We start from the raw sequence: 25,950 nt of genomic DNA, 5'->3' as shown, positions 1-25,950 counted from the left end.
GGAATGCCCTCTCCCTGAAGCTACTGCCCTGTGGGCCCAAACTACATGTTACAATTGGTAATATGTAGGATCTGGGTTCCCCTCCCTTAACATTCAGATGTCAAGGGTGGGAGAATTTGTTTCCTAACTGCCAGTTTGCTGTAGTGGTTAGAGTGTGGACTTCTAATGTGGTGAGCCGGGTTCGATTCTGCACTCCCCCACAGGCAGCCAGCTGGGTGACCTTGGGCTCGCCACGTCGCTGATAAAACTGTTCTGACCGGGCAGTGATATCAGGGCTCTCTCAGCCTCACCCACCTCACAGGGTGTCTGTTGTGGGGAGAGGAAAGGGAAGGCGACTGTAAGCCGCTTTGAGCCTTCTTCTTCTTCTTCTTCTTCTTCTTCTTCTTCTTCTTCTTCTTCTTCTTCTTCTTCTTCTTCTCCTTCTCCTTCTCCTTCTCCTTCTCCTTCTCCTTCTCCTTCTCCTTCTCCTCCTCCTCCTCCTCCTCCTCCTCCTCCTCCTCCTCCTCCTCCTCCTCCTCCTCCTCCAGGCCCTGGGTCGGTCATGACCACTGTGTGGGAGAGAGGCTTCATCCTCTCTAACTATGCCATTTTTCCATATACAAAATAACATAAGGTTGCCACCCTCCTGGTATGGCACAGATTGGTGATTTGTTCAATAGCTGTATAAGCGAATGATTTCCAACCTCTCTTTCGCCTGAGATTCTACTGTGCTGGAGAGATTGCATGTTTTGTTTGTGGGTCTGATGTGCCCATTGGGTTTCACCATTGCTCTATGGAAAATGCTGAGCTCCCTCTCACTGGCAGTCTTTAAGCAGCTCAGTGTCTCGTGTAAACTGCTGTGATCTGGAAAGAGAGGCTACAGCGCCTCAGTTCATGTGTCAGAGACGTTTATACTTCATTGCTGTTGGGCTGGTATACAAAGAGTCGCCAATTTTCAGGTGCAGTCTGGAGTTCTTCCAGAATTACAGACTATTAAAATCCCCCTGGAGGAGATAAGAGTTTTGGAAGATGGACTCTATAGCAGGGGTAGTCAACCTGTGGTCCTCCAGATGTTCATGGACTACAATTCCCATGAGCCCCTGCCAGCATTTGCTGGCAGGGGCTCATGGGAATTGTAGTCCATGAACATCTGGAGGACCACAGGTTGACTACCCCTGCTCTATAGCATAACAGACCTACTTGGCTTCCTCTCCTCCTGAAATTCTGTCCTTCCCAGGCTGCTGTACCCCCAGATCCGCAGGAATTTCCTATCTGAAAGTTAGCTGATTAGCACAAGTTAGCTGATTTGCACAAGTAATAACCCAGTTTAAATAGGGCACTGGATGTCCTATTTCACCCCTGACATCTTTTGCCACAACAGCATAACTTTTGAAAACCTACCTTAGAAGTGTGCCTTAGAACACAACAACTCTCTTCTGCATTTGGTCATTGCTGGGAAGCATAGTTGGTGGAGGCAATTCAGACACTTTGCCTGCCTTTACTAGTATCCTCACTTGGCAGCCCCTGATAGCTTCGAGGGGGACCCAGGTCTCCTGGAATGTGGTTTGGAAAGCACTGGAACAAGCCGAGGTCACTGGATTTTTCTTTTTGTTGTGCTAAGCTGAAAATGCTTTGGACTTGTCTGCATGTCTGATTGCCGCTCGTTTGTACACTGGTTTTCACTAAGTCAAGCTATGCTGTACATGCAACTGCAATGTCCCATTTCATTTTTGGAATGCAACAATGCGAGGGGGGACGTTCTTCTTAAAAGAAAGGCAGAGCACTCTGTAGGTAATTTTTTAAAGAAGAAGAAGAGTTAGTTCTTATATGTTGCTTTTCTCTACCAGAAGGAGTCTCAGGGCAGCTTACAATCACCTTCCTTTTCCTCTCCCCACAACAGACACCCTGTGAGGTCAGTGAATCTGAGAGAGACCTGATATTACTATTCAGTCAGAACAGTTCTATCAGTGCTGTGGCGAGCCCAAGGCCATCCAGCTGGCTGCATGTGAGGGAGTGGGGAATCCAACCTGGCTCTCCAGATTAGAAGTCTGTGCTCCTAACCACTGCGCCAATTTGGGAATGGCATAACAATCTGGCATATTATAGCCACAGAAAACTCCATGCCTTGGAAATAATGCTGTTCTGGCCAGGTTTGTCCACAGGTTGTATTTCTGCCCAATTCTGAGTCAGCTCACAAACCCCTTTTCATAAGGAATGGCCATACTAAGCAATCAGGGGAGTAGGCAGAAGATTTAAGTAATGTGTGAAGATACTTTTTAATGGCTAGTTGGCTGTTGAGACAATGACTAATGCACAGCAGCAACCAAAGTATCGTCCAGTGCTTTGAAATGACTAATAATGTTACCGGGAAACATGTAAGGAGAGGACAGCTAGGAAGGGAAGATCAAGGGCTGATGGGTGACCTTGGGCCAGTCATGTTCTTGGCCTACTTTATAGTCAGGGTTGTGAGCATAAAATTAAAAGATGGGATTTACAAAAAAGGTATACCCAACTAGAGTACTCCTTAAACTACTCTGGGGCTGTTGACAGAGAATGATTAGTGGTGAGGAACAAGAGACATCTCCCCCTTGGCATGCTTGTTCTTTCATTGCTGACTGAAGTTGCCATCCTCCAGGTGTCAATAAAGATCAGGTCCCCTGGAGAAAATGGCTGTTTTGGAGGGTTGACTCTGTGACATTCTACCTGCTGAGGTTCCTTCCTTTCCAAACCCCACCTTTCCTAGGTTCCACCCCCAAATTCTCCAGGTACTTCCTAACCTAGTAACCCTGTTGCTGACCATTTGGGACCCCACAATACACTTCCGAGGAATCCTAGAGTTCACTGGAGCATTGTCCGAAAACTGCTGCCCCAGAAGCTGAGGAATAATAACAGGAGGGGGGAAAGTTCTGGGTTACGCCAACATGGGTGAAATATCTTCCATCATTAAGTCTAGCTAAGAACTGACTGCTTTGCTTCATTGAATGTATAGAGCCTTCCTTGCATAGGCCGCTATGTGCTGGAGAGGTTGCTATCACTAAGTGCTTTGCATGTGTCTGCCGTCTTGCTATAGCTGTGCAAAAATGCTGTAGAAGCTGCTCTTCTTCCTCTATGCTTTGGGGAATAATACATGTGCTGAATTCTGCTATTTCCAGTGATTTATGTTCCTTTGGATGCATGTTTACGCTTAATTGTGGGGATCATTTTTTGAGGGGAGGGGATGTTACCCATAGAAATCCTTTCATACCTGGGTCTAGTCTACACATAATAGAGAATGCACTTTCAATGCACTTTAGAAGTAGATTTTCCTGTTCTGCACAGGAAAATCCAGCTGCCAAAGCACATTGAAAGAGCATTATCCTATGTGTGCGGAATGGGCCCAGGTTTCATGAAATCGTACACCTATAGTCATCTAAGGTTCAAGAGGGTTTTTTAAAATATAAATGCCAGTCTGTATAATAACTTAAGGCGTCCTAATCTGAACTCCAACTAAAACCTAAGTTTTAGTTCCAAAAGAAGACACTGTCTCATAGAACGTGGGACCTATGCAATTTGGCATTAATGTCTGGAGTTCTTATATTTAAACTTGTGACTATTTCAGATACGTTATAATACAGAACTGCATTGCTATGGTTTTCAAACAGGAAAGATAAGAGTTCTGCTATTCTTGATTCATCCTGGGTCTTGTTCTAAAACTATCATGTATTTTAGCAAAATAATCCAAGAGGCTATGTTGTACTTTAATGAAATAGTATCCTTTCTATGTATGTTGGAACTCATTTGCCACCTGCAGAAGATAACAAACAGTCTCAGAATTTGTAGTAAAAGTATATTTTAATGCCTGGGTCAGCAACCTCTTACAGTCTACATTAAAATTCAGAGCCAGCATTTGAGATCCTGTTTATATCACTGAAAATGTACGTTAGCGTTACTGATAAATGATATTGATCAAAAATCCATAAAATGTCTACAGACCCAGAACTGGTTGTTGCAAATCCTTTATTAGGAAGTAGTACACACAAGAGATCTTTCATAATCATATCACATTAAAAAAAGGCCCTCCTGCTGTACTCCACCCCACTCTTCCTGGCCTCCTGGCCACCAGGAAATGGCATGAAAGATTGAGCGGCCACACTCTGCCCTGGCCCTGCCACTATTTTTGGTCCCCCCCCCCCCACACACACACACATTGGGGCAGGGGGTGGTTGATAAAGCAGGCATGCCTCACTGCTCTCACTGGCCTTCTAGCTGGCTGCAGGGTCCAGGAATTGTGGAGCAGGTGTGCTCCATGCCAGCCCCACTGCTCTCGACCCCCTCCTCCCTGCCAGGACAGGGAGCAGGATCCAGAGCAGGCACGCTCCACCCCAGCCTCTCTAGCCCATCCTGACTCTCTCTTTCTCAATAGTACACCATACCACAAGAACTAACATAACCAAATAATATTTGGCTGGCCATTGTGCGATGACATTCTGGTTGAATGACAAACCAGAACCCGACTCAGAAATGCTTCTGGCTCACTCTTCTCTAAATGTGCTTATCTCTGGTGGGCCAGTTTTCCAGGAAAATGTATCCCAAACTTTGTGGGACTCATCAGGGGCATGATTAGTGCATCCCTTGCTGGCCTTAGCCTTAGTTAAGCAACAAGCAGCAAGCTCTTTTATACCGACAGGCAAATGAACCTGTTCCGGATTCTTCTACAGACGTAGCACTTGGATACCATAATGTACAATTCAGTTCTCCCCCCCCCACAAAAAAAAATCAGTTCCACTATAAATAAAATGCACCTTTCTGGGTGCACCCTCTCCAGCATCTGTCTGGCCCCTTTTGCAGAATATTTATAAAACTGGGAGGGAGAAGCATGGATCTCCCACACAATGTAATTTATCCCTATTTATCCCTTAGGTTTAGTAAACCCCCAAATTAAAAGATGACAAGTATGTTTATTGGTGCTCGCGGTTCAAAATAGTTGCAAATGTTGCTGTGGCTGATACCTAAATTAGATCCCAGAGTGAGTTCTTCTTGTATCACTGGGAAAACATATGCTTTTATAGATATGAAAGGATGCTGTCTCTTTAAAGGCTAAATTTTTTTTTACTGTTCTGGTGAAAGTATTGCATGAACCTTGGCTCCGAGGGGGAAAAAACAAAACAAAATAAAATCTGTTCTATTCACTCGTTCCCTGGAATTCTTGAACTGTCTTGACAAGAATAGCATAACATCATTCAAGCTAGTCACTTTTATAGACGTCCTATCGCAGCATCTATTTGCAAATGTCTTGTAATAAGATAGTGACATAATATATATTTTTAAATGTGTCGTAGTTTATTTTTTTTTATTCCAGAAAAAAAAAAAAAAAGCTCTGAGCCCTTAATGTGTGTAAGTCGTCAGGAATGTAGCAAGTTGATAAAATCCCAACCCAAGTCCAACCTCCTTGCAGGAAAAACAAAACAAAAAGCTGGAGTTGCTTTTTATGGACATTTGTTTTGCAGCTTTCTACGTCTTAAGGCACAGAATAGCCAGGATAAGGTGCCAACCCAAAGGTTAGCTGAACCTCTTTCTTGCAATAATTTTGCCACAACTTGTGTTTGTGAACTCATGACCTCTCCAAGCATATTTGGGGGATAAGAACGATATATAAACTCAAGGGGAAATATTTGATTATTTATTAGTTTGGGGAAAGTGAACAGTGTTGCACATGCCTCATTTCCTGGAGTGGTGAGACGTTCCAGGGGTAGGACTTTATCTGGCCTGGTTGTCTTTGGAAAAAGAGAAACAGTATTCCTGTGGTCATCAATGTTTCCTTTATTTACAATTATGCAATTACTAATATTCTACAAATGGAAGCAAAGTGACTCTCCTGTATGGCAGCATATCTACTATCCCACATCAGAGTAAAAGACAGATTATAGCTGTGTGTGTGAAAGAAAGGTTACAGCATTGCAACGGTGTTTTCCTCTCTCTGTCTTCTCTCTCTCTCTCTCTCTCTCTCTCTCTCACACACACACACACACACAGAGGAATTGCCAACTCCAAGAGGCACCTGAAGATATCTTACTATTACAGTTGATCTCCAGATGGCCAAGATCAGTTCCCCCAAATAAAACGGCTGCTTTGGAAGACAGGATAACTGCCAGATGACAGAAACCTGGTTGAGGCCAGGGCATGGAAGATCAGGCTCCTCTCAGAAGATCAGGCTCCTCCTCAGATGGTCCCCCTAAGGCAGGGGTAGTCCACCTGTGGCCCTCCAGATGTTCATGGACTACAATTCCCATGAGCCCCTGCCGGCAAATTGTAGTTCATGGACTACAATTCCCATGAGCCCCTGCCAGCAAATGCTGGCAGGGGCTCATGGGAATTGTAGTCCATGGGCATCTGGAGGACCACAGGTGGACTACCCCTGCTCTACGGCATTGGTATTGCTATCAGTAGTCTGTTGAGCCTGGGAATGGGGAGAGTTATCGCCGTCATGGTGTGGTTTAAGTGGGGTTTTAATGACTGTTTCATGGGGTTTTATGCCAGGGAGATTTTTTGTAAACTGCCACGAGCCATTTGGGAGTGGCGGTATAGACATTGCAATATAAATAAATAAAAATAAACCCATGAGGAAGTTGTTTGTAGCAGAGGGTTCCTTTCTAGCCAGAGATTTAATAACAAATGTAGGTCTTATTTCCACATTTCCACTTGTAAGTATTCACGCAGGCTTTGCATTTAATAATTTTGGATTAGTTTTTAAACCCCACGTAAATGGCTTTATCCAGTTAGAATGTCAGTAATTTTTATAATGTGTTTACAAACTACTGCTTCTATCAAGGCCACACTCTGCAGCCCCTGATGGTCTCTTTGCGCAGTCAGGAATCAGGCATGCAGTTGAGATTTTTGGGCAGTGAAGATGCCTCTAAAATTTCCTTCTGCTGTCAGCTATAATGTGGACTACTCCCTCCCTTGGGATGATGCTATGGGACTAAGGTTGTGAGCTCCGGGTTGGGAAATACCTGGAGACTTTGGGGCTGGAGCTAGGAGTTGGTAGGATTTGGGGCAGGAAGAAACCTCAGTGAAGTATAAGGCTATGGAGTCTACCCTCCAAAGCAGCAATTTTCTCACCTGCAAATGAGCTTTGAAACCAGGGGATCCTAGTCCCGCCTGGAGACAGGCATTGCTACATGGGACAGTGGAGATCTGTGCCAACAGTCAACTCTGGGTTGGAGAATTCCTGGAGAGTTAACAATGGAACCTGGGGAGGCCAGATCTGCCATAGAATTCATCCTCCAAAGGGGAAGTGATCTTAGTAGTTTCAGGACCAGCTGTAGTAACGGGAGATCTCCAGGTTCCACTAGAATGTTGGCAACTGTAGCTTATAGAGTGTGGTGATCTCTGTTACCCAGGACCTCCAAGCTCTCATGGGCAAAGGTAGGTGGGTGCTTCCAAGATGTTCTCTCAGAGCTCACTTCATCCTGCTCACTGCATACTGGCATGCAAGATGAACAGGCTGGGAATCTTTGACTCAGGATTAATTAGATGAGGGATTCATTAAGTGTCTGTAAGTGTAATGGATCTTACTCTTTCTTCAGCCTAAAGAATCTTTCTCCAACTTCTGCCAGCAAAATAACACTTAAGGTACAGGAAAGGTTGATGAACTCCATGCCATTGTAAAGAGAGGTTTTTGTCGTACCCTATCAGTGTATAGTGTTTATTTTCTATTACATACAAATGTAACTGTTTAAAGCACTAAGTCTGTTTCTATGTATGCGTGCAAATGTGGTAATTATACATAAACACAACTAAAGGCCATTTCTAAAAATTGCAACATGTTATTCATGCTGATTGTTTGCATGCATCTAAGGCCTTGTCCCTGTGGGTAAGTGAAAATCTCTTGGGAAACCCAATACTTGCTTTATTTAAACGGGCCACACGTTCAGTTCTCTGGTGCTTCTGATCTCTCTGTGGGTTATGGAACCGCATTCACAACATTTGGCACTGTCATTCCAGAATGACTTCTTAAAGATTAAAGGCCAGCTGCCTGCATTGGAGCTTGGTGGAGAAGATGTTAACAACTTGCCCGCTAATGAAAATGTGTTTCTTGAGAAAAGCAGATGTTTTATGAGGTTGCATTTGGTTTTGTGTTGGATTTACTAATAAAAATTTCAATTCCTAGTTAGCCTACGAGGATTGTTATAAATCCCCTTAGTTGGAAGGAACACCCAGCTTCCTCAGCATCATGGTTCCATGTAATTCAGCCATTGCCTTTTGCCTCAGAAAACTGGCAGTCAAAAACAAAAACAAATCATGAATGATTAGAGATAGTGACTTGGGTCTAATCAGCAGTAAGCCCTATGTTATTCCATAGAGTTTACTCTCAAGACACTATCCTTGGGATTGCATCCTTGCTGTAATTTCAGCCCAGATGGTGCTGAATGCCAAGGCAGGTGTGTGTTTTTGATACATCTCCTCCTGCAACATGAACACATAAGACGAGTCTGGAGAGAAATAAAATCTAAGGTTTTATAGGCATATTCTTATTGCGATAGATGTAAGCTGAACAGCCTCACACACCAGTACTCACTCAGGCTTGTACTGCTACGCAGCCATGATGGACATTTTCATTGTGGGGCTGTAATGACTTTGCAAAGAACCCTTCCATTTATTTAAAGTGGTACATCTTGAATCAGGCCAGCACAACGCTTTGTGGCAATACACCAATTCGCAGATGTTCTGTGTAGTGAAGGTCAATTGCTGTTTAGTGGGGCTTCACACTTTAATTGGTTTAATCAACATACTCATTAATTTGTGCGTGTCTGTTTTAATTTATAAGCACACATTTTAATTAGTCTGCACTGAGGAGACACCTTTTTTTAGATCAGATGTGGTGTGCATAGTGACTAACAATATCATTTAAAAACAGCTGTTTTAGCAGTTCGTTCATAGAATCATAGAGTTGGAAGGGGACACACAGGCCATCTAGTCCAACCCCCTGCTCTACGCAGGATCAGCCCTAAGCATCCTAAAGCACCCAAGAAAAGTGTGTATCCAGCCTTTGCTTGAAGACTGCCAGTGAGGGGGAGCTCACCACCTCCTTAGGCAGCCTATTCCACTGCTGAACTACTCTGACTGTGAAAAACTTTTTCCTGATATCTAGCCTATATCGTTGTACTTGTAGTTTAAACCCATTACTGCACATCCTTTCCTCTGCAGCCAACAGAAACAGCATCCTGCCCTCCTCCAAGTGACAACCTTTCAAATACTTAAAGAGGGCTTTAATTGGCGTTGGCAAGAGACTTGGGTTAAAAAAATATTCTTTCCCTTTAAGAAGTGTGCATACACACAAAAGTTTGTACCCAGAATTTAACTTTGTTGGTCTTAAAGGTGCCACTGGATTCAAACTTTGTTAAAAAGCAGGCAGTCGACTAAAAATCCTTGACTCCCTTACTAGCCCTACTGTCAAGACGTATGCAAAATTTGGCCAATGAGATTCCGGCATCATTTATATGAGAGTCTTTGGAATGCCTTGTTTCAGAAAGACAATTGGGTAAGGGTACATCTGGGTCCAAGTGCAGAGACATCTTTGCCTATTCTTGCATTGAAATCTCCTGCAAGCAATATTTCAATCAAGGGGAATTTTGCTTCAAGCTCCTCAACAAATATTGTGAAGCTGCTCCAGTGGAAGTGCAAGTTTTGCTGGTCCAAGCAAGGAGGGAAATAAACATTAATTATTATTAAAGCTACGTTGGAAAATTTTAGTAAGAAGGCCTGAGCAATGGGATTACAAACAGATAGAGTGGTGTGTTTTATGCTTGCCTGTTGGGAGCATAAGAAAGTTAATCCTGCTCTGTAGCGCCCCTTGGACTTGGATTTGTAAGCTAATACAGAATGGGATTCATATCCCTCTAAGCTAATTTCATAATGTGACCATGTCTCCTATAATAAAACCACATCAAAACCTTTGATAAAACACATAAAATCTGGATCATTCGCCTTTTCCAACCAGTAACATTCCAGGAGAGGATCTAGCTCTACTGGTTAGTTAGTTGTGGTACTGACTAGAGATGGGAGTTCATTTATTAACTAATAAAAATGAGGTGAAAAGGTCTCATATATTACAATAGCATTAATTAATATTCATTCTTTTTGCACCTGTTAAGTCTGGTTCAGAACACAATAGAATTGAGACTGGGAGAAAGAAAAGAGTTTGGAGACACTGATATATACAGGAACTTTGCAGCAGAAGAAATGTTTCCTGATACATTTTTTTCTTTCTACAGCAGTCTTTCTCAACTTTTTTACTGTTGAGAAACCCCTGAAACATTCTTCAGGCTTTGAGAATTAAGAGAGGGAAAGATGGTTTTGTCTTGCTGCAACACCATTTGCAAGATTGGACTATACTGAGTGCAAGGAAAGGTAGAGAGAAAGTATAGACTATGGAAAAATGACCTTCAGGCTGGTGTAGCAGCTAGCATCATGCTGGCTTGGTTGTATGATCTGTTAAGCAAATTTGCTTCAGCCTTGAAGAAAGGGAAGTTTTTTTTTACTATTCTCTGACTTCCCAGCACCCCTAGTGGCAGCAGCCAGAACTGCATTTTTAAAATAAAAGGAAAGATGTTCAGCTGGAGACAGCAAGATTCCCAAGGGCCATTCTCAAGCTGTGTCTGAGAAACTCTCACCCTGCCCTTGGTATGTCACTGAACAGCATTTCCCCTGCTCTGTCCCTTTTTGCATGAACTCTGGTTTTTGGTTCTCGAAAATGCAGGTATTCAGACATTTTCTGGAGGTGTGCATAATTTCATTCCTACTTTTTTGTTTGGTCTGCTGGGGTTAAATGCAAGCATAAGGGCTTACTCATAAACAGTCCCACATATGATGGACCTGTCTTAGATCATGGGAACCACAAGGTGAATTAAGTCAGTATATGAAAAGGGAAGTTTTGGTAGGAGGAAATGTTTTTAAAAATTGATTTGAAACTATTATAAAAGCTAATACATTGCATGAAAACACACACACAAATAAGTTTATTCCATGAAGCAAAAAAAATATTCCCCCTCTAAATATTTCCCTTTTAATAAAATGACGCTCATACTCTTATGAATCGATGACCTTTTAAGGAAATTTATTTTCTATGTCCTCATTTTGATGAAACCTCATCGTAGCATAGGACAATCTATCAGATGTTGTACTCAATTAATTCAGATACTTAATTTTTGCATTTTTAAATCATAACTTTTCCCTTAAGGCTAAAAAGTTTAAATAAGCCTTATTTTTGCATAGCTGTATTTTAACAGTGTCTGGTGCATCACATGAGGAAAATGGCTGGGTGAGGCGGAATTGTATCAGAAAAGTGTTAGATGGGAAAGGGGTGATGCATTTGTCACTTCTCTGTTCCAATCTCCTCCCCCTTACTGCACAACATATAAAATGTACAGTCCAAATCTACTATTATGTGCAGATTGATAAGACCAGAAAACTGATTGTGTGCTTTTGTTGTATTCACAGCTGTGTGCCAGCCTGGATGCAAACATGGGGAATGTATCGGACCAAATAAATGCAAGTGTCAACCAGGATACACTGGAAAAACATGCAACCAAGGTAAGGAACCCAAAACATCAAACTATTGTTGAAGTATATTTCAGTTTTTCTTTCAGTCCGCTTAATCAGAGACATGGCTTACTTAGACATGTAGCGGTGGGGGGGAGGGGGGGACATCCTTCAAAGTGCTACCTCATCGTTTCTCTCGGTTACCTATCACACTGTGTGCTGATCAAGAAGAGACAAGGCAGATGGTCGAGTTTGCAACTAAATGAATGTCCAGTAGCACCTTTAAGACCAACCAAGATTTATTCAAGGCGTGAGCTTTCGAGTTCAAGGAAGAGTGCTTGCACTCGAAAGCTCACGCCTTGAATAAACCTTTGTTGGTCTTAAAGGTGCCACTGGACTCTCATTTTGTTGTGCTACTTCAGACCAACACAGCTACCCACTTGAATCTGTCGAGTTTGCAGTTCCCCTTTTGGCCAAATGGCTTGGTAGTGCTCAAGATCTCCATTGAGTTGGATTGAGGTATTCATGTTCCTCTTTTCTGGCTAGCTTCCCAATAGCAGTTAGAACTGAATGAGAATTTCCATTATTTTCAAAGAGGCTTGGGAGCAATTGGGATTGCATCACAATCCTTGACAAAAAAAATAACATTTATAATTTTTATAATCTTTTGTTGGAGACCAGCCTGCTTGAGTTTCAGAGGGTAATTGTATTGGCCTTCAGTAGAACAACTGGATTGGAATCTAGTAACACTTTATAAATCAGGGGTAGTCAAATTGCAGCCCTCCAGATGTCCATGGACTACAATTCCCATGAGCCCCTGCCAGCAAATGCTGGCAGGGGCTCATGGGAATTGTAGTCCATGGACATCTGGAGGGCTGCAGTTTGACTGCCCCTGTTATAAATCAATGAGATTTTTTTTTGGGGGGGGGAAGCTTTTGAGAATCAAAATTGTATCCTGTGAAGAGGACTTTTATTCTCAAAAGTTTATTCCCCCGCCCCCCAAAATCTTGATAGTCTCTAAATTATGACAAGACTTGAATCTATCTGCTCAGCCTCCTTTAGAGATGTGTAGCCTGAACTTAATTTCAAAATGTTAATTCGGAGTTAAGTATTAAGGATTTTTTTTTTTGGGGGGGGGGGTGTAACAAAACTACTATGCTAATTTGAAAGATATTCTCCCCTATTGACTTTATAAGGAACCGCAATTCAGTAACTGTATAGATGAGAATGTCTTTTTTTTTAAAACAGTGGCCATTTTTTGCCCTTTTTAACTAAAGTTGCTCCAAAGCATTATTTCATATAGTACAGAACTCTCCCAAGTGCTTAAACAAATCATAGTCACATTCTCCAGTTAACTGTGATAAATCTTTCCTAAGCTTATTATGGAAAAGCAAGTGAGTGCTGAGGAGAATCTGACAATTTGCGGGAGGTGGTACTTTATCAAACTGTGCGCTCTGGTTCCTGTTAATCCTCTTGTGGCCCAGTGGTTTCTAAATGCTTCTTAAAGCTTGGCTGTTTAGATATATTAATTCTTCCTTGATAGGCTTATGTGGACTAGAAGCCCACCCTCGCCTTAGCACAGTTTCTCACCCTTTCTTATACCAACTTTAGTCAGACGCAATCGACACCATCTTGTGTGACAGCCTGTGTTTTATGCTAGAGTTTTAGTTATGTATTTATTATGTTTCTATCCTGCTTTTCAGCCAAAATTGTCCCCCAGAGCAGCTTACTGAAATTATAACAGCCCAATACAAATCATGTTAAAATATAATAAAAATGTCCCTCAGGGAGAGGATTCCTAGCTGAGCAGGAAGGGTATCTAGCTGTTTCCTGTTCTCTCTCTGATATCCTCCTTGGTGGCAGTTGAAAGCTGAAAGGAGAGGGGGGATCATTCGTTCTCTCCAGAACTACATACCACAAAGATATTGTCTGTGTAGAGCAATCAAATCTGTATTCCAATGTCCTTGGGCTCTGCGCCTTTTATGAAATGGCATTAGGCCTGAGGCATCGTCATAAAGATTTATAAAGGCAAGAATTTTGTGTCAGAAATTCACACAGTATTCGACATTCCAGTGACAATTGCCCACAGCTCTCATTTCAGTGGGCAGTCAGTGGGAAATATGGGACAGCTTCCTGGTGAATGGTTCCCATTATAATTATAAATACAAGAGGGCTGCAGTTTTGGGCTCTGTAGTCTTACAGGCAGCTCCCTGACAATGTTATTTTCTTTTTTTTCCAATAAGAATTAGGGCCTTTTCACATAACACCATAAACAAAAGCTTACATTTCTATTGTGGATTGACTTTGTCTTTTCTATAATGCATAGAACTTTCCCATGTTGGAGAATATGCAGGAACCCATCCTCAGATGCCACAATTGACCAATTCCTGGGGACATGTTTGCAAATACACAAAAGGAAAGGAAAGCTCAACCAGCAGAAGAAAGGCAGAGACTCTTTATTGTGATATCATATAACTACTGGCTATGCATGTGCCAGTTGCAGTCTCACTTGTTTAAACCCCAGACTGTCCAAATCACGAATGGAGAGGCTGATAAAGATCTGATATTTAGAGGAAAAGGACCACACTGTTGTGACTGCTTTTAACTTCCCCAACAAGCACTTCCATTGCATTGGGGACGTCACTTCCAGCTAAAACTCAGAAGTGGCAAAGGGTAGTTCTAGGAATCCATAGTACTCGCAAACTGCCGTATGTTGGTGATGGCACTGTGTGTTTGTTTTTAAATTCCCACTGGCATTACTTTTTGGACTTAATAGTTCAATTAGTTGCTACTAAAGTTCAACTCGGTTAGTGGTTTGTGATGTGTCCCATTTTTGAATCACGAACTGTCACAGACTTTCAGGGGCTGAATCAACCAGTTCAATTTGTGAGGTTTATGTAACTATCTAATAGCTACCCATCATACTAGAAACACCAGACTTGCTGGGGAGCTTCATCTGACTCTCCTCTACCTGTCCTCCAAGTTTGGTGAGAGTTGGATATACAGAACCCAAGTTACAGCCCCTCAAAGAAAGTGCCCCTAGAAAAGTCCTGTAAGTAGTTTAGAATGAACAAAGGGGTTTTTTTGGAGGGAGACACTAACATGAATGAGAAGTTATAATTTCAAAACATTCATTAAAGCAGAAGTTCCAAAAAATTAACAAGTTTTCAACAAGTCTTGGAATGGGACCCAGTGGTGTTCTATTCTCATGGTTTCAAAAAAAGTGGATTATGAGGAATGCAGCGGCAAGTATCAGTAGGCAGAACGAAGGGGGACTTAACCCATTCCCCATCCACTTCAGTACAAATTATTCTAGTTTTCCCATCGGCTGCTGGAATTGACACTAGTAGTATAACTTTTTGTTCCACTCTTCTGATATTTATAGTTACTTATTTTTTATCGGCTTTCTTGTTTTGGCAGTTGTTCTGAATATTTTAGATTTTATGGGGCTTTTTTGTGGGGGGAAAGTCCACTGGAAGAAGAGCCTCTCCCATCAGCAGAAGGTACCATGGCCTTGAGGAATGCTTCAGCTTTGGCTGAGCAGAGTGATAGAATGAGTTGTTTCATGACTATTGATGTACACCACATCCCTGTACATCAGCCATGGAAATGCTGCACATTGCAGAAGATTTGGAAGAGTGTTGTCCCACAGGCACCCTTGGATATTCCCAGTATTCCCCAAAAGATATACATGCAGATGTGAGTAAACACTCTTACCAGGAAGGTTGTGCATCATTACTGATTTCCTCCTCCAGGATTGCCTATTAAGTTTCCAAGAAACCCTGAACAGCTTGGAACACGGGCTGTTCTGTGCTTCAGGTGCAAATGAAATTCCATCCTTGCATTTCTTTTTCTACCTAATTAAGATTGTTGTGCCTTCATTGATGGTGTTTGACAAAACAAACTGCTCTGTCATTGACTGGGCCTTGACTTGTACTGTACTACTTCTCCCCACCTCATGAAGTGGAGCACTTGTACCCAACGCGACATGACTGGCCCAGTGAACCACCGTTTTTCATCCCTCTGGATCATCAGGCAGCAAATTTTCTACTGAGGGGTGAGAAAAATCCTTGACTTCAGGTGGTACGTTCCTTCCACCTGCACGGCTTTGAACTACAGCAGAACCTCTAGTAGATGTGCTGAAGGATAACAAACCTCTGGCTGCCACATCAAAGCCTTGCCTGCAGTAGCATTGGCATGTTCAGCAAGTCGGCATTTGCATTTCCTTGAGGCTGCAAACTTCTCTTCTGGAAAGGCAGTTTTCTTCATTCGCGCCTGTGGTTACTTTCTTGCTTTTATCTTTCAGGATATGTGCTGCTTTTTCTGTATTCCTTTATAAGCGAGGGTGGAGGAGGGGGAGTTAAGGATATTAAGTCCAATAAATAAAGGTTCAGGTTGGTTAAAAACAAAATCCAAAACCAGAAACCACGGGATACCTTTAATTAAGACCAGCCCAGGTGACATTTGAAAGCTGTTTTATGTTGCTCTACTGAAAGTTACTCCATGAAGTCTGAATTGACCAGAAAAACCAACATGATTTTATTAAATAATCGTATAGTTTGATAGTCACTTGATATTAATATTTATGCTTTCCCTTGATGATATTAATATCCCTGCTGCAGTATGTTTTAAAAACATATGAGAATAGCATATATAATGACTATTTTGCTCTTGATACATGCAGAATGCAAGCACTTGTTCAGCTGTTTGTACATTGTGCTTTAGATACCTGTTTTAAAAAGCTTGGTCTCTTCATGTGATGTTTGTTGCTTTCTCAATTCAGTTGTTTGTGGTGGTATACGTTTGAAAGCTGATCAGTTGGTAGATGCTGTAAATTGGCGAGAAACCACATATACCCTTCCTATTTGATATTCATAGTCGTTGCCTGTGGCTAATGGGTAGGCACTATTTCCTCTTTGTAGGCCAACACTGTGGGAGTTGAGAACCAACCAAGCTAGTACTATTGCAACATAACAGGATCATGTGCTTGCTGTGGATCTTTTGAAAATGGTTGCAATAGGAAGGTTGTGGGAAAATGGAAATCTCGCACTCAAACTAGGATCCCATATTACGGATAAATAGTGATTACATGGATGTACAAGCCAGAACAGCACCCATCCTGTGTGGGAAGGCATCTTGGTCAAAGGCATCTACTGGACAACACATGAAAGATGTCACAAATTGCTACAAACCTCTCCCCAGGCTTAAAAAAAGTGAATCCCCCGCTGTTCAAGGCTGTGCTCCCATCCTCTGCAGTTCATTTTAAAAGCATTAAGAAACACCAACCAATTCTCAGTGCTGATATTTCACAAGCCATCTGTAACATTGCCAGCACTAGAACTGGCCGGATGTCCAGAATCGGCTTCAGAGTAATCTGGGGTACAGTTATGAAAGCTAGGCATGCCATTTTTCAAATAGAAATCTTTGTCAATGCATCTCATGAGTTTTAGTCAGTTTCTTAGTTGAATTGACAAAAATGTTCCTATATTAGGTCTGAAGCAAAAGCATATTGATGTTAGTCAGGAAAGTCATAGCAATCAACAGAATAACGAACTTCAGTCCATGGGTTCAAGCCCTCGGGTGGGTTGCAGAGCTTCTGTAGAACTGCCATCTTTGCTGCTTTTTGGAAGGAGCTGCATGCAGCATTGAGAGCAGAAATACTCTACTTCTTGCTTCTCTTAGTACAGGAACCTAGTTGCAAGACAAGATTACTCAGCAGTGGAGAGGGTTCTTTCTTAGCAGCCAGGTTCAGATGCACTGCCTCTTCCACTTCCATCATGTGGCTGTGATATCATGGGATTTCCTGTCATGTGGTTGCAGCTCCATGGGTCCCATGTTGCCATCTGGGGCCGCAGACATTGGCAACTGGGTTTGGAAAGGTTGATATGGTTCCTCTTGTGAAAGACAGGAGCCGGGAGGTCTCTTCTAAAATGGCACTTCACTGCTAGTTTTATAAGCAACAGTAAGTTTAAACAAAACTGCAGCCAATTAATTTTCAGTTGATCAAAATGTTTAATTGATTAACCTGAGCAATCCCGTAACCGTTACAGCCCTAATTATATGCTTGAGAGAGGACAATATTACACCATCATCAAACATACAGTCTCATAATTCTGTTTGTACACTTGCTAGTAGCTTTTCAGTGCACAAGCAATCTCCTTTCTATGCATTCGCATTTGTCGTTTACGTCCTAGCATTGTAATATCCAAGCTTAGCAGCTTGCGCTTATGTTCTGGACTGCTTTCCCAAAGACCTGCGACACAAAATCTGCTGCTCTATGTGCCATGCAACCTTCAGTTTTAATGGTGACCATACTGGCGTGTGTTTCTGACTGTGTGCCAGCTGCTGCTGAATGTGAGATGGCTTCCCAGTCAAGTTGTTTAGTTTGGCACAATGAAGGGTATTCTCAGCAAGCAGGATAATGGGGCTCATTAAAACACATCTCAGGCCCAGTGTGCTCGGTATTTTTAGATCCAGCAAAACTTTTGCAAAGAGCAAGGAAGCATGGAGTATTGTGGTGACCATGTTAAAATAAATCAAAAAAGTCTTTGTAACTTTGAAGCACGCTACTTTTTCCTCTCTCTTTCATAAAGGGGGCATTGAAGTGAGATGGCACAGCTAATAACTGGTAGATAAAAATGTGTATGTTGTCTGAACTTAGAAATACAACACCTGTACAGCACCTATGTGAGACTCATTAAGTGCCTCTAACCCAAGGGAATCGCAAACCACCCTGTATTGAGTCTGCCAAGAAAACACTATAGGGCGTCACCCCAAGGATCAGACATGACTCGGCACTTGCACAGGGGATACCTTTACCTTTACCCCATATCCTATCACAATATTCTGGAGGAGAATTCCTGACAAAAGAAGAGCTGGTGATTTGTACCCTACTTTTTACTACCTGAAAGAGTCTCAGAGTGGCTTACAATGGCCTACCCTTCCTCTTCCCACAACAGACACCCTGTGAGGTTGGTGAGGCGGAGACAGCTCTGAGAACTGACTGGCCAAATGTGACCCAGCTGGCTGCATGTGGAGGAGTCAGGAATCAAAACCTGGCCACAGCTCTTAACAACTACACTAAGCTAGCGGCCAACTATATAAAAGTTCAAACAATAATTGATAACAATGTAAAAGATTCACCCTGAAAACAGCAAATTTGATTTTTTTTTAATTGTTAAAAGCAATCATTATAAGCCCTTTCACAGCTACAAAAAATCAGAAGGGGGAAATAAGGGGGAAGGAAAATCCACGAGGAAGGGCTCAGTGATAAAACACTTTTGGGGGGGAGGGGTTTGCACAAAGAAGTTTCCAGTTTTGGTCCCTGGCATCTTGATAAAAATAGATGGTGGGTGTTAGAAACGAATGTTCTCTGCCTGAGACCCTGGAGAACGACTGCTAGCAAACCTTGTGGTAGAATTACCAATAGCTTGATTCAGTTTGGCATCTTCATGTGTTCATTCAAACTAGGAGAGGAAACACAACCAATACAAAACCGGGGGAAAGCACCATGGAGAAAGGCAGTATTTTTGTTCAGAGCCTAAAGCTCTGAAGGCTAGGTGCCAGATAGGCCAATAGGGAGAGAGTCAGTGTGCCACAGTAGAAAAGTCCTTGTCCTTGTAACCTCTCAGCAAGCTGGGAGAACACACAAAGAGCCTTAGCAACAGATCTAAACTGGCGAACTAGTTAATGTGGAAGAAATCAGTTTTTAAAAGGCTGCTTTCTAAGCCATATGAAAAAAACACTACTTTGAACTGTGCCTTGAAGCAAATTGTCAGCCAGCATAGATCTTTTAGGACTAGTGAGATATGCTATCCAATAACAGCACCAGTGGAACAAAGTATTTATAAAACTTGCCAGCACAAACTCTTAATATATACTTGCGTTCTTAGACGATAGCTATCATGGCCAAAACTTGTGCACCAAAATACATTATTCCCAATGGTGTTTTACGTTCAGAACGCTGTAAAAAGATCCAGATATTACTAAGCAAGGCAAAGGCGGGCAATTTTATTACGCCATTGCATTTTTTTATAGATACGAATCTACCTTATCCACTAGGTTTATATGATATTTTCCAGTTAATAACAACATCTGCCTTTTCAGACTCCTCTGAAGCTTTAAACTTATACAAGAATCTTTTTAGATTGCTAAATGCTGGCTTTATGGTGCTCTAAGAGCTTTAAAGCTACAAACAAACCTTTATAGCGATTTTAAAATATCCGTCCTTTTATTTAAAAGCCTGGGTAAAAAGAAATATTTCAGACTGACCCCTAAAGTAGATTAGGGTATCAAGAGATGCCCACTTTCAGATGGGGCCTGGAGATGTCTTAGAATTGCAGTTGATTTTCGGACAACAGAGACTGATTCCTCTGGAGAAAATGGCAGCCTTGGAGAGTGGACAATATGGCATCATGTCCCACAGAAGTTTTGTCCCACCCCTGAACTGGCAACCATAATGATTGCTGATGGCAAAATATTACAGTGCGTGAAAGTAAAAGCCGCCCCACATTTTGCTATTTTAAAATAGCTTGCACATTTCATAAGTACTGGAAAGTTTAGCAGGCTGGTCCCTTCAAGTACTATAACCCTAAACTGCTTAGAGCAGGGGTAGTCAAACTGCGGCCCTCCAGATGTCCATGGGCTACAATTCCCAGGATCCCCTGCCAGCGAATGCTGGCAGGGGCTCCTGGGAATTGTAGTCCATGGACATCTGGAGGGCCGCAGTTTGACTACCCCTGGCTTAGAGCCTTAAAGGTTGGAACCAACATTTTGAATTGTGCCTGGAAACATAGCCATGATTTAGATGGATAAAGATGCTTAAGCAGGAGAGGGCCTGGGATAGCATCCTCCACTGTGGTTCTCAGATAACTGTGGTTGTAAGTGGTCCTCTGTTTTCATGTGATGGGAAAGATTAATATCACCAGTATACGTCAGGGTCCATCAGGGCGAAGTTGTGAAAGAAAGAAACCATGACTGGTGCCATCTCTGTAACTTAAAAAAAAATGCTAATATGTAATGCCTGCTCTATTTTGTTTCCTCCCATCCCTGTTTTTTTTAGATCTCAATGAATGTGGACTGAAACCAAGACCGTGTAAACATCGGTGCATGAATACTTATGGCAGCTACAAGTGTTATTGCCTGAATGGGTACATGCTTATGCCCGATGGATCGTGTTCTAGTACGTCAAGAGCCCTCTGCTGAATAAAAAATTATTATCTATCATTTAAAAACATACCATGAGATTAAATTTTGCTACATTAGATAAGGAAACATGGACTGATTCATGCGATTGACATTATTGTCACAGCACAACAGAGCTTTCAGTCACAATTACTTTATTTGGGAATGTCTTGTTATACTAGTATGAGACCTTTATTATCTGTCTGTGTTGCCATACAATGAAAATGCAACCCTTAAAAATGACAGATGTCTGCTGGCGTGCCTATTTTAAAACTCTAGTGTAAACTTCCCAAATGTCAGGTTCGTTATGACTCATATAGAAGAGGACGCTTTTGAATACTAAGAATGGGAAGGGGAAATTGCTTTTCTTTAAGGATTACATGAAATCTTCTCTTCAGTGTGACGGGGTTAGATTTTAAAAGGAGCGTGATAAAAATGTGCTGGTTTATTTTAAGCATCAAATCATTTATACCCGGCCGTTTCCAAAAAGATTCCGGTTCTGAAAGAACTGTGAACAACATCCCGAGTTATTTCGGGATCCTATTTTCTCACTAAAAATATACAGGATTGTTTCTACCTCAACCCTTCACCAGGGATGTGGTTAACTTTTTCCTTATAAAAATTGCCCTTTACTTCATGAAGCAGGTGGGTGACGTCTTCTGTGACTAGTTTAGGACTAATTGGGGCAGTTCCAAGTATCTGGTACATTTCCTGCTAAAATCAAAAGTAATCTTTCTACAGACTTGCAGTGTTATTAAGCTTTGAGCCTCCTTCGGGTAGGGAAAAGCGGCATATAAGAACCAACTCTTCTTCTTCTTCTTCTTCTTCTTCTTCTTCTTCTTCTTCTTCTTCTTCTTCTTAAATGAACTCCGAGATTAAGCTTGACAGAATGCAGTACAACAAAGAATTTAAAAATCGAACCGCTGTTAATGATTTCTAATAATAATCTTTCAACAGATGCCCTCACGTGTTCCATGGCAAACTGCCAGTATGGCTGTGATGTTGTGAAAGGGGAGGTACGCTGCCGCTGTCCCTCACCAGGGTTACAATTAGCACCTGATAGTCGAACTTGTATTGGTAAGTATTTAAGTATATATATTCTAAGAATTTCAAATCCCATGATGCAGCATCATCCTGAGTGGAAACGGGGGGGGGGAGGGGTACTAGAGAAGATTGAGTAAGAGGTTGCCATCTTTTTTGTCTATTTTTCGTAAGGGTGTTTTATGGAGTTTTATTGTGTTTTTTTACTGTTTTTATCTTATGTAAACCGCCACGAGTCCACTGGAAGAGCAGTGGTATAAAAATCAATCAATCAATCAATAAGGCATGGCCTCCCCCAACCCATGTTTCTAATGAAAGCAAATAATAGATAATGAACAAATATAATGAATAACTTGAATTGGCTAGAGGTCAAATTGACAGCAAACTCCTCCTTGAGATTGACAAACCTAACAGAACATGAAAGCAAAACGTCTTTTCCGTGCATGCTTCTTAAAAACAAAAGGCTATTTTGTCCTGGGAAATGAAGAGTGATGGAGAAAAAAAAGGGAAAAACAAATTGAGCGTAGATGTGGCACATTAACTCACAATTTCTATGCAGCAGCACGTACAAAACCGGAAGCAAAGATAATTTTCAAAAACCTATTTGTGACCATTCAGGTTTGCTAAGATGAACTTTAAGACAAATTTAAATGTATGAAGTCTGTTGCTGCATATCGGACTGATTTTTCCTTGCAGATGTTGACGAGTGTGCCACTGGGAGAGTGACCTGTCCCCGGTTTAGGAAGTGTGTCAACACATTTGGAAGCTATATTTGCAAGTGTCACAAAGGCTTTGATTTGATGTACATTGGAGGCAAATACCAGTGCCACGGTAATCGGATTAATTTATCACAAAAGCATTTCTAGAAGGATATGTGTATGTGTAGGATGAGATTTTATTTTTGAGAGAAACTATATATTTCAGGATTCCCCCTTTCCCTCTTCTTCAGTGTATACTAATATCCCATGTTAAGGTTGCTACCCTCCAAGTGAGGCCTGGATGTCTCCTGGAATTACAACTGATCTTCAGATCAGTTCCTCTGGAGAAAAAGACTTCGATGGGAGGACTCTATAACACCTGTACCTCGCTGATCTACCTTCCCTCCCACAAAACCTGTCTTCCCCTGGATCAACCCTCAAAATCTCCAGGAATTTCTCCATCTGGAGTGACCCCTACCCAGTGTTTCTTTTCATGATGTTCTGTGTTTCCATCACAAATCATTCTTTCCTTTGTGCTGTTTCTTGTTGACTATCCATGATGGGGGGCAGAAAGTGTAACTCTAGAGCAGGGATAATCAACCTGTGGTCCTCCAGATGTCCATGGACTACAATTCCCATGAGCACCTGCCAGCATTTGCTAGCAGGGGCTCATGGGAATTGTAGTTCATGGACATCTGGAGGACCACAGGTTGACTACCCCCGCTCTAGTGTTATCTATGACTTATCTTCAAAACGCTTTTCAGGGATGAATTCCCACTGAATTCCCTTAGAGTGGATGTGATAAGGAAGGCTGTTTTTGGAATGCAGTATGTGACTGACTGCACTTTTAAAAGCTTAGAAGTGCTTTACAAACAACTGAGGGACTGTGAAGGGTTAGTTCTTCACAGAAACAGTGTCTTGAGTGACAGGCTGTTCCAAGATAGGGTAGCATCAGCTGAGCAGAGAGAGACTTTGGAACTAGATGCTGAAGAGACTTCAGTCTGATATCAGTCTTAGCTGAGGAGAATTGAATACTGGCAGTTTCAATTTCATAGGATAGGAGAACTTGGGGAAAGTTGGCAAGGAAGTTTAGGAAGTAGGTGAAGATTCCCATTCGGACAAAGAAAAGAGGATAGAGCTACCCAGGCAATTCTCTACCCAGGCAAAGAGGGAGTTAACTCTGAAGAGTCCAGCCATCCTGGTCTGATGCGGTTAGAAACTGCCTTTAGAGACCTTAAGAGTCAGTTAAAAATTCAAGGCAATTACTAGTATTTCAAGAGAAGGAGTTTGGGTACTGGAAAGTGTATACCAGCCTTATGGAAACCAAAAGAGTCAGAGAATACTCAAAGAAAGTATACTGGAGTGTTTGGGAAAACACTGGAACAAAACAACTCTCAATATAAATATTTAAGTAACTGTGAATAACTGTCATTAGCCTGAAACATATGAACTAAAGTCAATGCACGTACTGACACATTTCTCAGATTAGACAGTGCAGATCTTCAAACAGCAAAGCATCTGTGGCTGATTCTGCATGTACTCTTAAAACCACTCATTTGTGACAATCTTTCTTTGGTTTCCACCACTGGTATGATGAGCTTCTGTCTCATAAAAAGAGACATTGGCAACTGTTTATCTTGAAGACGCCAGTATTGATGCCTAACATGTGGAAAGACTTTTACATGTTTGTTTTTTCTGTGACAGATATTGATGAATGCTCACTTGGCCAGTATCAATGTGGAGGATTTTCCCAATGTTACAACACACAAGGATCCTATAAGTGCAAATGTAAGGAGGGATACGGAGGTGACGGAACGAGCTGCATGAGTACGTAATGCTCCTTGTCATCTTGAATTGCAAAACTAAATGAGATAGAAATATAATCGGGCATCTTTTGAGATCCAGTCACGTCTGTCTCAGTTTCATACAGAGACTTTAAAGGACTGGACAGTATATTTAAAGTTTTATGAGTCTTAATATGCCAGCATAAAAATATATCGCTTCACGTTCTTTTCATTCTTAGGATGAAAATCTGCTGAACCCAGATTGCACTTTCATTCTGTCAATTGCTCTAGTAGTTTTAATACTTTGCAATCTATGCTTTGCTTCTAACAGGAATAGGATCTTGTTGCGTTAGTGTAGGTTGCTAGTACTTGTCATTGCCTGATTGTACGTTGTTTAAAATTTGCTATGTTAGGTGTGGTGTCCCTGGCCTGAAACATGTTTTGTTATGAAGATCAACCACCAAGCAATGTTGTCTTTCTTAACAGGTCCCTCCGCATACGTATCTGTTGTATCCCTGACTCTGTATTTTCACCCGTATAGTGTATCGAAGACCCAATGCCCATTTTTAGCAGCCTGACAAACTGCATATGGTTCAACTGCTGAATAACGGGGTTTAATCCTGTGCTTCTCTAATCTACGTTCATCATTTCTCCAGTACCAAACTCTTTGTGTAGAAAGACACGACATAAAAAGTCTTTCCTGATTCTACTGTAAACTCCCTCATTTCGTTAGATGCTCTTCTTCCTACTCATTCTAAGATACTTCTTTCTATCAAAAATATCCCAAACCATCAAATTAGGCTAAAGTGTTGGGAACCCGCATGGTGTGATAGCATCGGAGATTTTCTAGAGTTAGCCAGCAGGAATTGCTTCTGTTTCCTGCAAGCCCCTTGGAGCATGGAACAAGAGATAACAACAAAGAATGTATCATGATTGTCTGCATTGTTCTTTTCTTGTTCCTTGTGTCTACATGCATGTGCAAGCTAGGAAGTAAGGACTTGGATTGATTGCCTTCAGCATTTGTGAAACATTGATATTGGGGATGCAGTATCTGAGATGCACTCATGCCTGATGCTGTTCAGGTGATATGCATGATAACTGTGAACAAGCAGTTAGTTAACATTAAATGGAAATCTCTTTCTTTGGAGCTCTTGGCAGTGCCCCTTGTTGATAACACAAAATCTTTTACCAGCTTTTGATGCCCTTGAAAATGAAACAGGTTTTGACTCGGCTGAGGCCCGTGGCAGAGGTCAACAGGACCCTTTTAATGTGGTTCTCCCTGAGATGGTGTCTCAGAGGGAGATGTGGGGTAAGGGGCTGTCTCTATTCATTTTTGTTGTACAGTTCCTAAAGCAATGGGTCTCCAGTGATTGTTATGAGCAGATATGGACGCTCATTAGAAAATTAACTGCAGCAGATTGTAAATTCTCTGGCTTGGCCGAAATTCCTTTGGCGATCAATGCTGCTTGCAGCTTAGCAGTAGAGGCTTGCAATGTTTCAGTTGTCTTAGAGCTTGCCACTTGTATTATCTCAAGCGTAGTGTTACCCATGTTGGTCTTCTAGAGCAACTCTGTGAATTTCATTTGTTAAGGGGACTTTTCCAGATATATCTTCTGTGCGGCAAACAATACTCATGCCGGCTATGTCATCTAGAATTATTAATAGGTGAGTCGTCGCTAAGGAATTGCCAGACTCCCTAACATTCTTGGCACTTGAGCTCATACCTGCCACAAATTTTGTTAATC

General features: G+C 41.8%; 1 protein-coding gene across 14 annotated transcripts in view; it reads left to right on the top strand.

Moving 5' to 3' along the window:
* The window catches only part of NPNT (nephronectin), a 71,324-nt gene that overhangs the window by 22,808 nt on the left and 22,566 nt on the right, over positions 1 to 25,950 (top strand). For 2 of the 14 annotated variants that reach the window (XM_077300689.1, XM_077300683.1), the window contains exons 3-10: positions 5,466 to 5,516; positions 11,458 to 11,550; positions 15,464 to 15,556; positions 20,561 to 20,680; positions 21,640 to 21,759; positions 22,420 to 22,554; positions 24,126 to 24,248; positions 25,398 to 25,514. In XM_077300689.1, the coding sequence (XP_077156804.1) occupies positions 5,466 to 5,516; positions 11,458 to 11,550; positions 15,464 to 15,556; positions 20,561 to 20,680; positions 21,640 to 21,759; positions 22,420 to 22,554; positions 24,126 to 24,248; positions 25,398 to 25,514 (852 nt within the window). The remainder of the gene's footprint in view (positions 1 to 5,465; positions 5,517 to 11,457; positions 11,551 to 15,463; positions 15,557 to 20,560; positions 20,681 to 21,639; positions 21,760 to 22,419; positions 22,555 to 24,125; positions 24,249 to 25,397; positions 25,515 to 25,950) is intronic. The other 12 variants (XM_077300692.1, XM_077300688.1, XM_077300693.1 and 9 more) reach the window with 10 other exon arrangements.

Source organism: Paroedura picta, chromosome 10 (genome assembly GCF_049243985.1).
Source record: "Paroedura picta isolate Pp20150507F chromosome 10, Ppicta_v3.0, whole genome shotgun sequence".
Classification (NCBI taxonomy): Eukaryota; Metazoa; Chordata; class Lepidosauria; order Squamata; family Gekkonidae; genus Paroedura; species Paroedura picta.
This window is presented reverse-complemented; position numbering and strand designations above follow the sequence as displayed.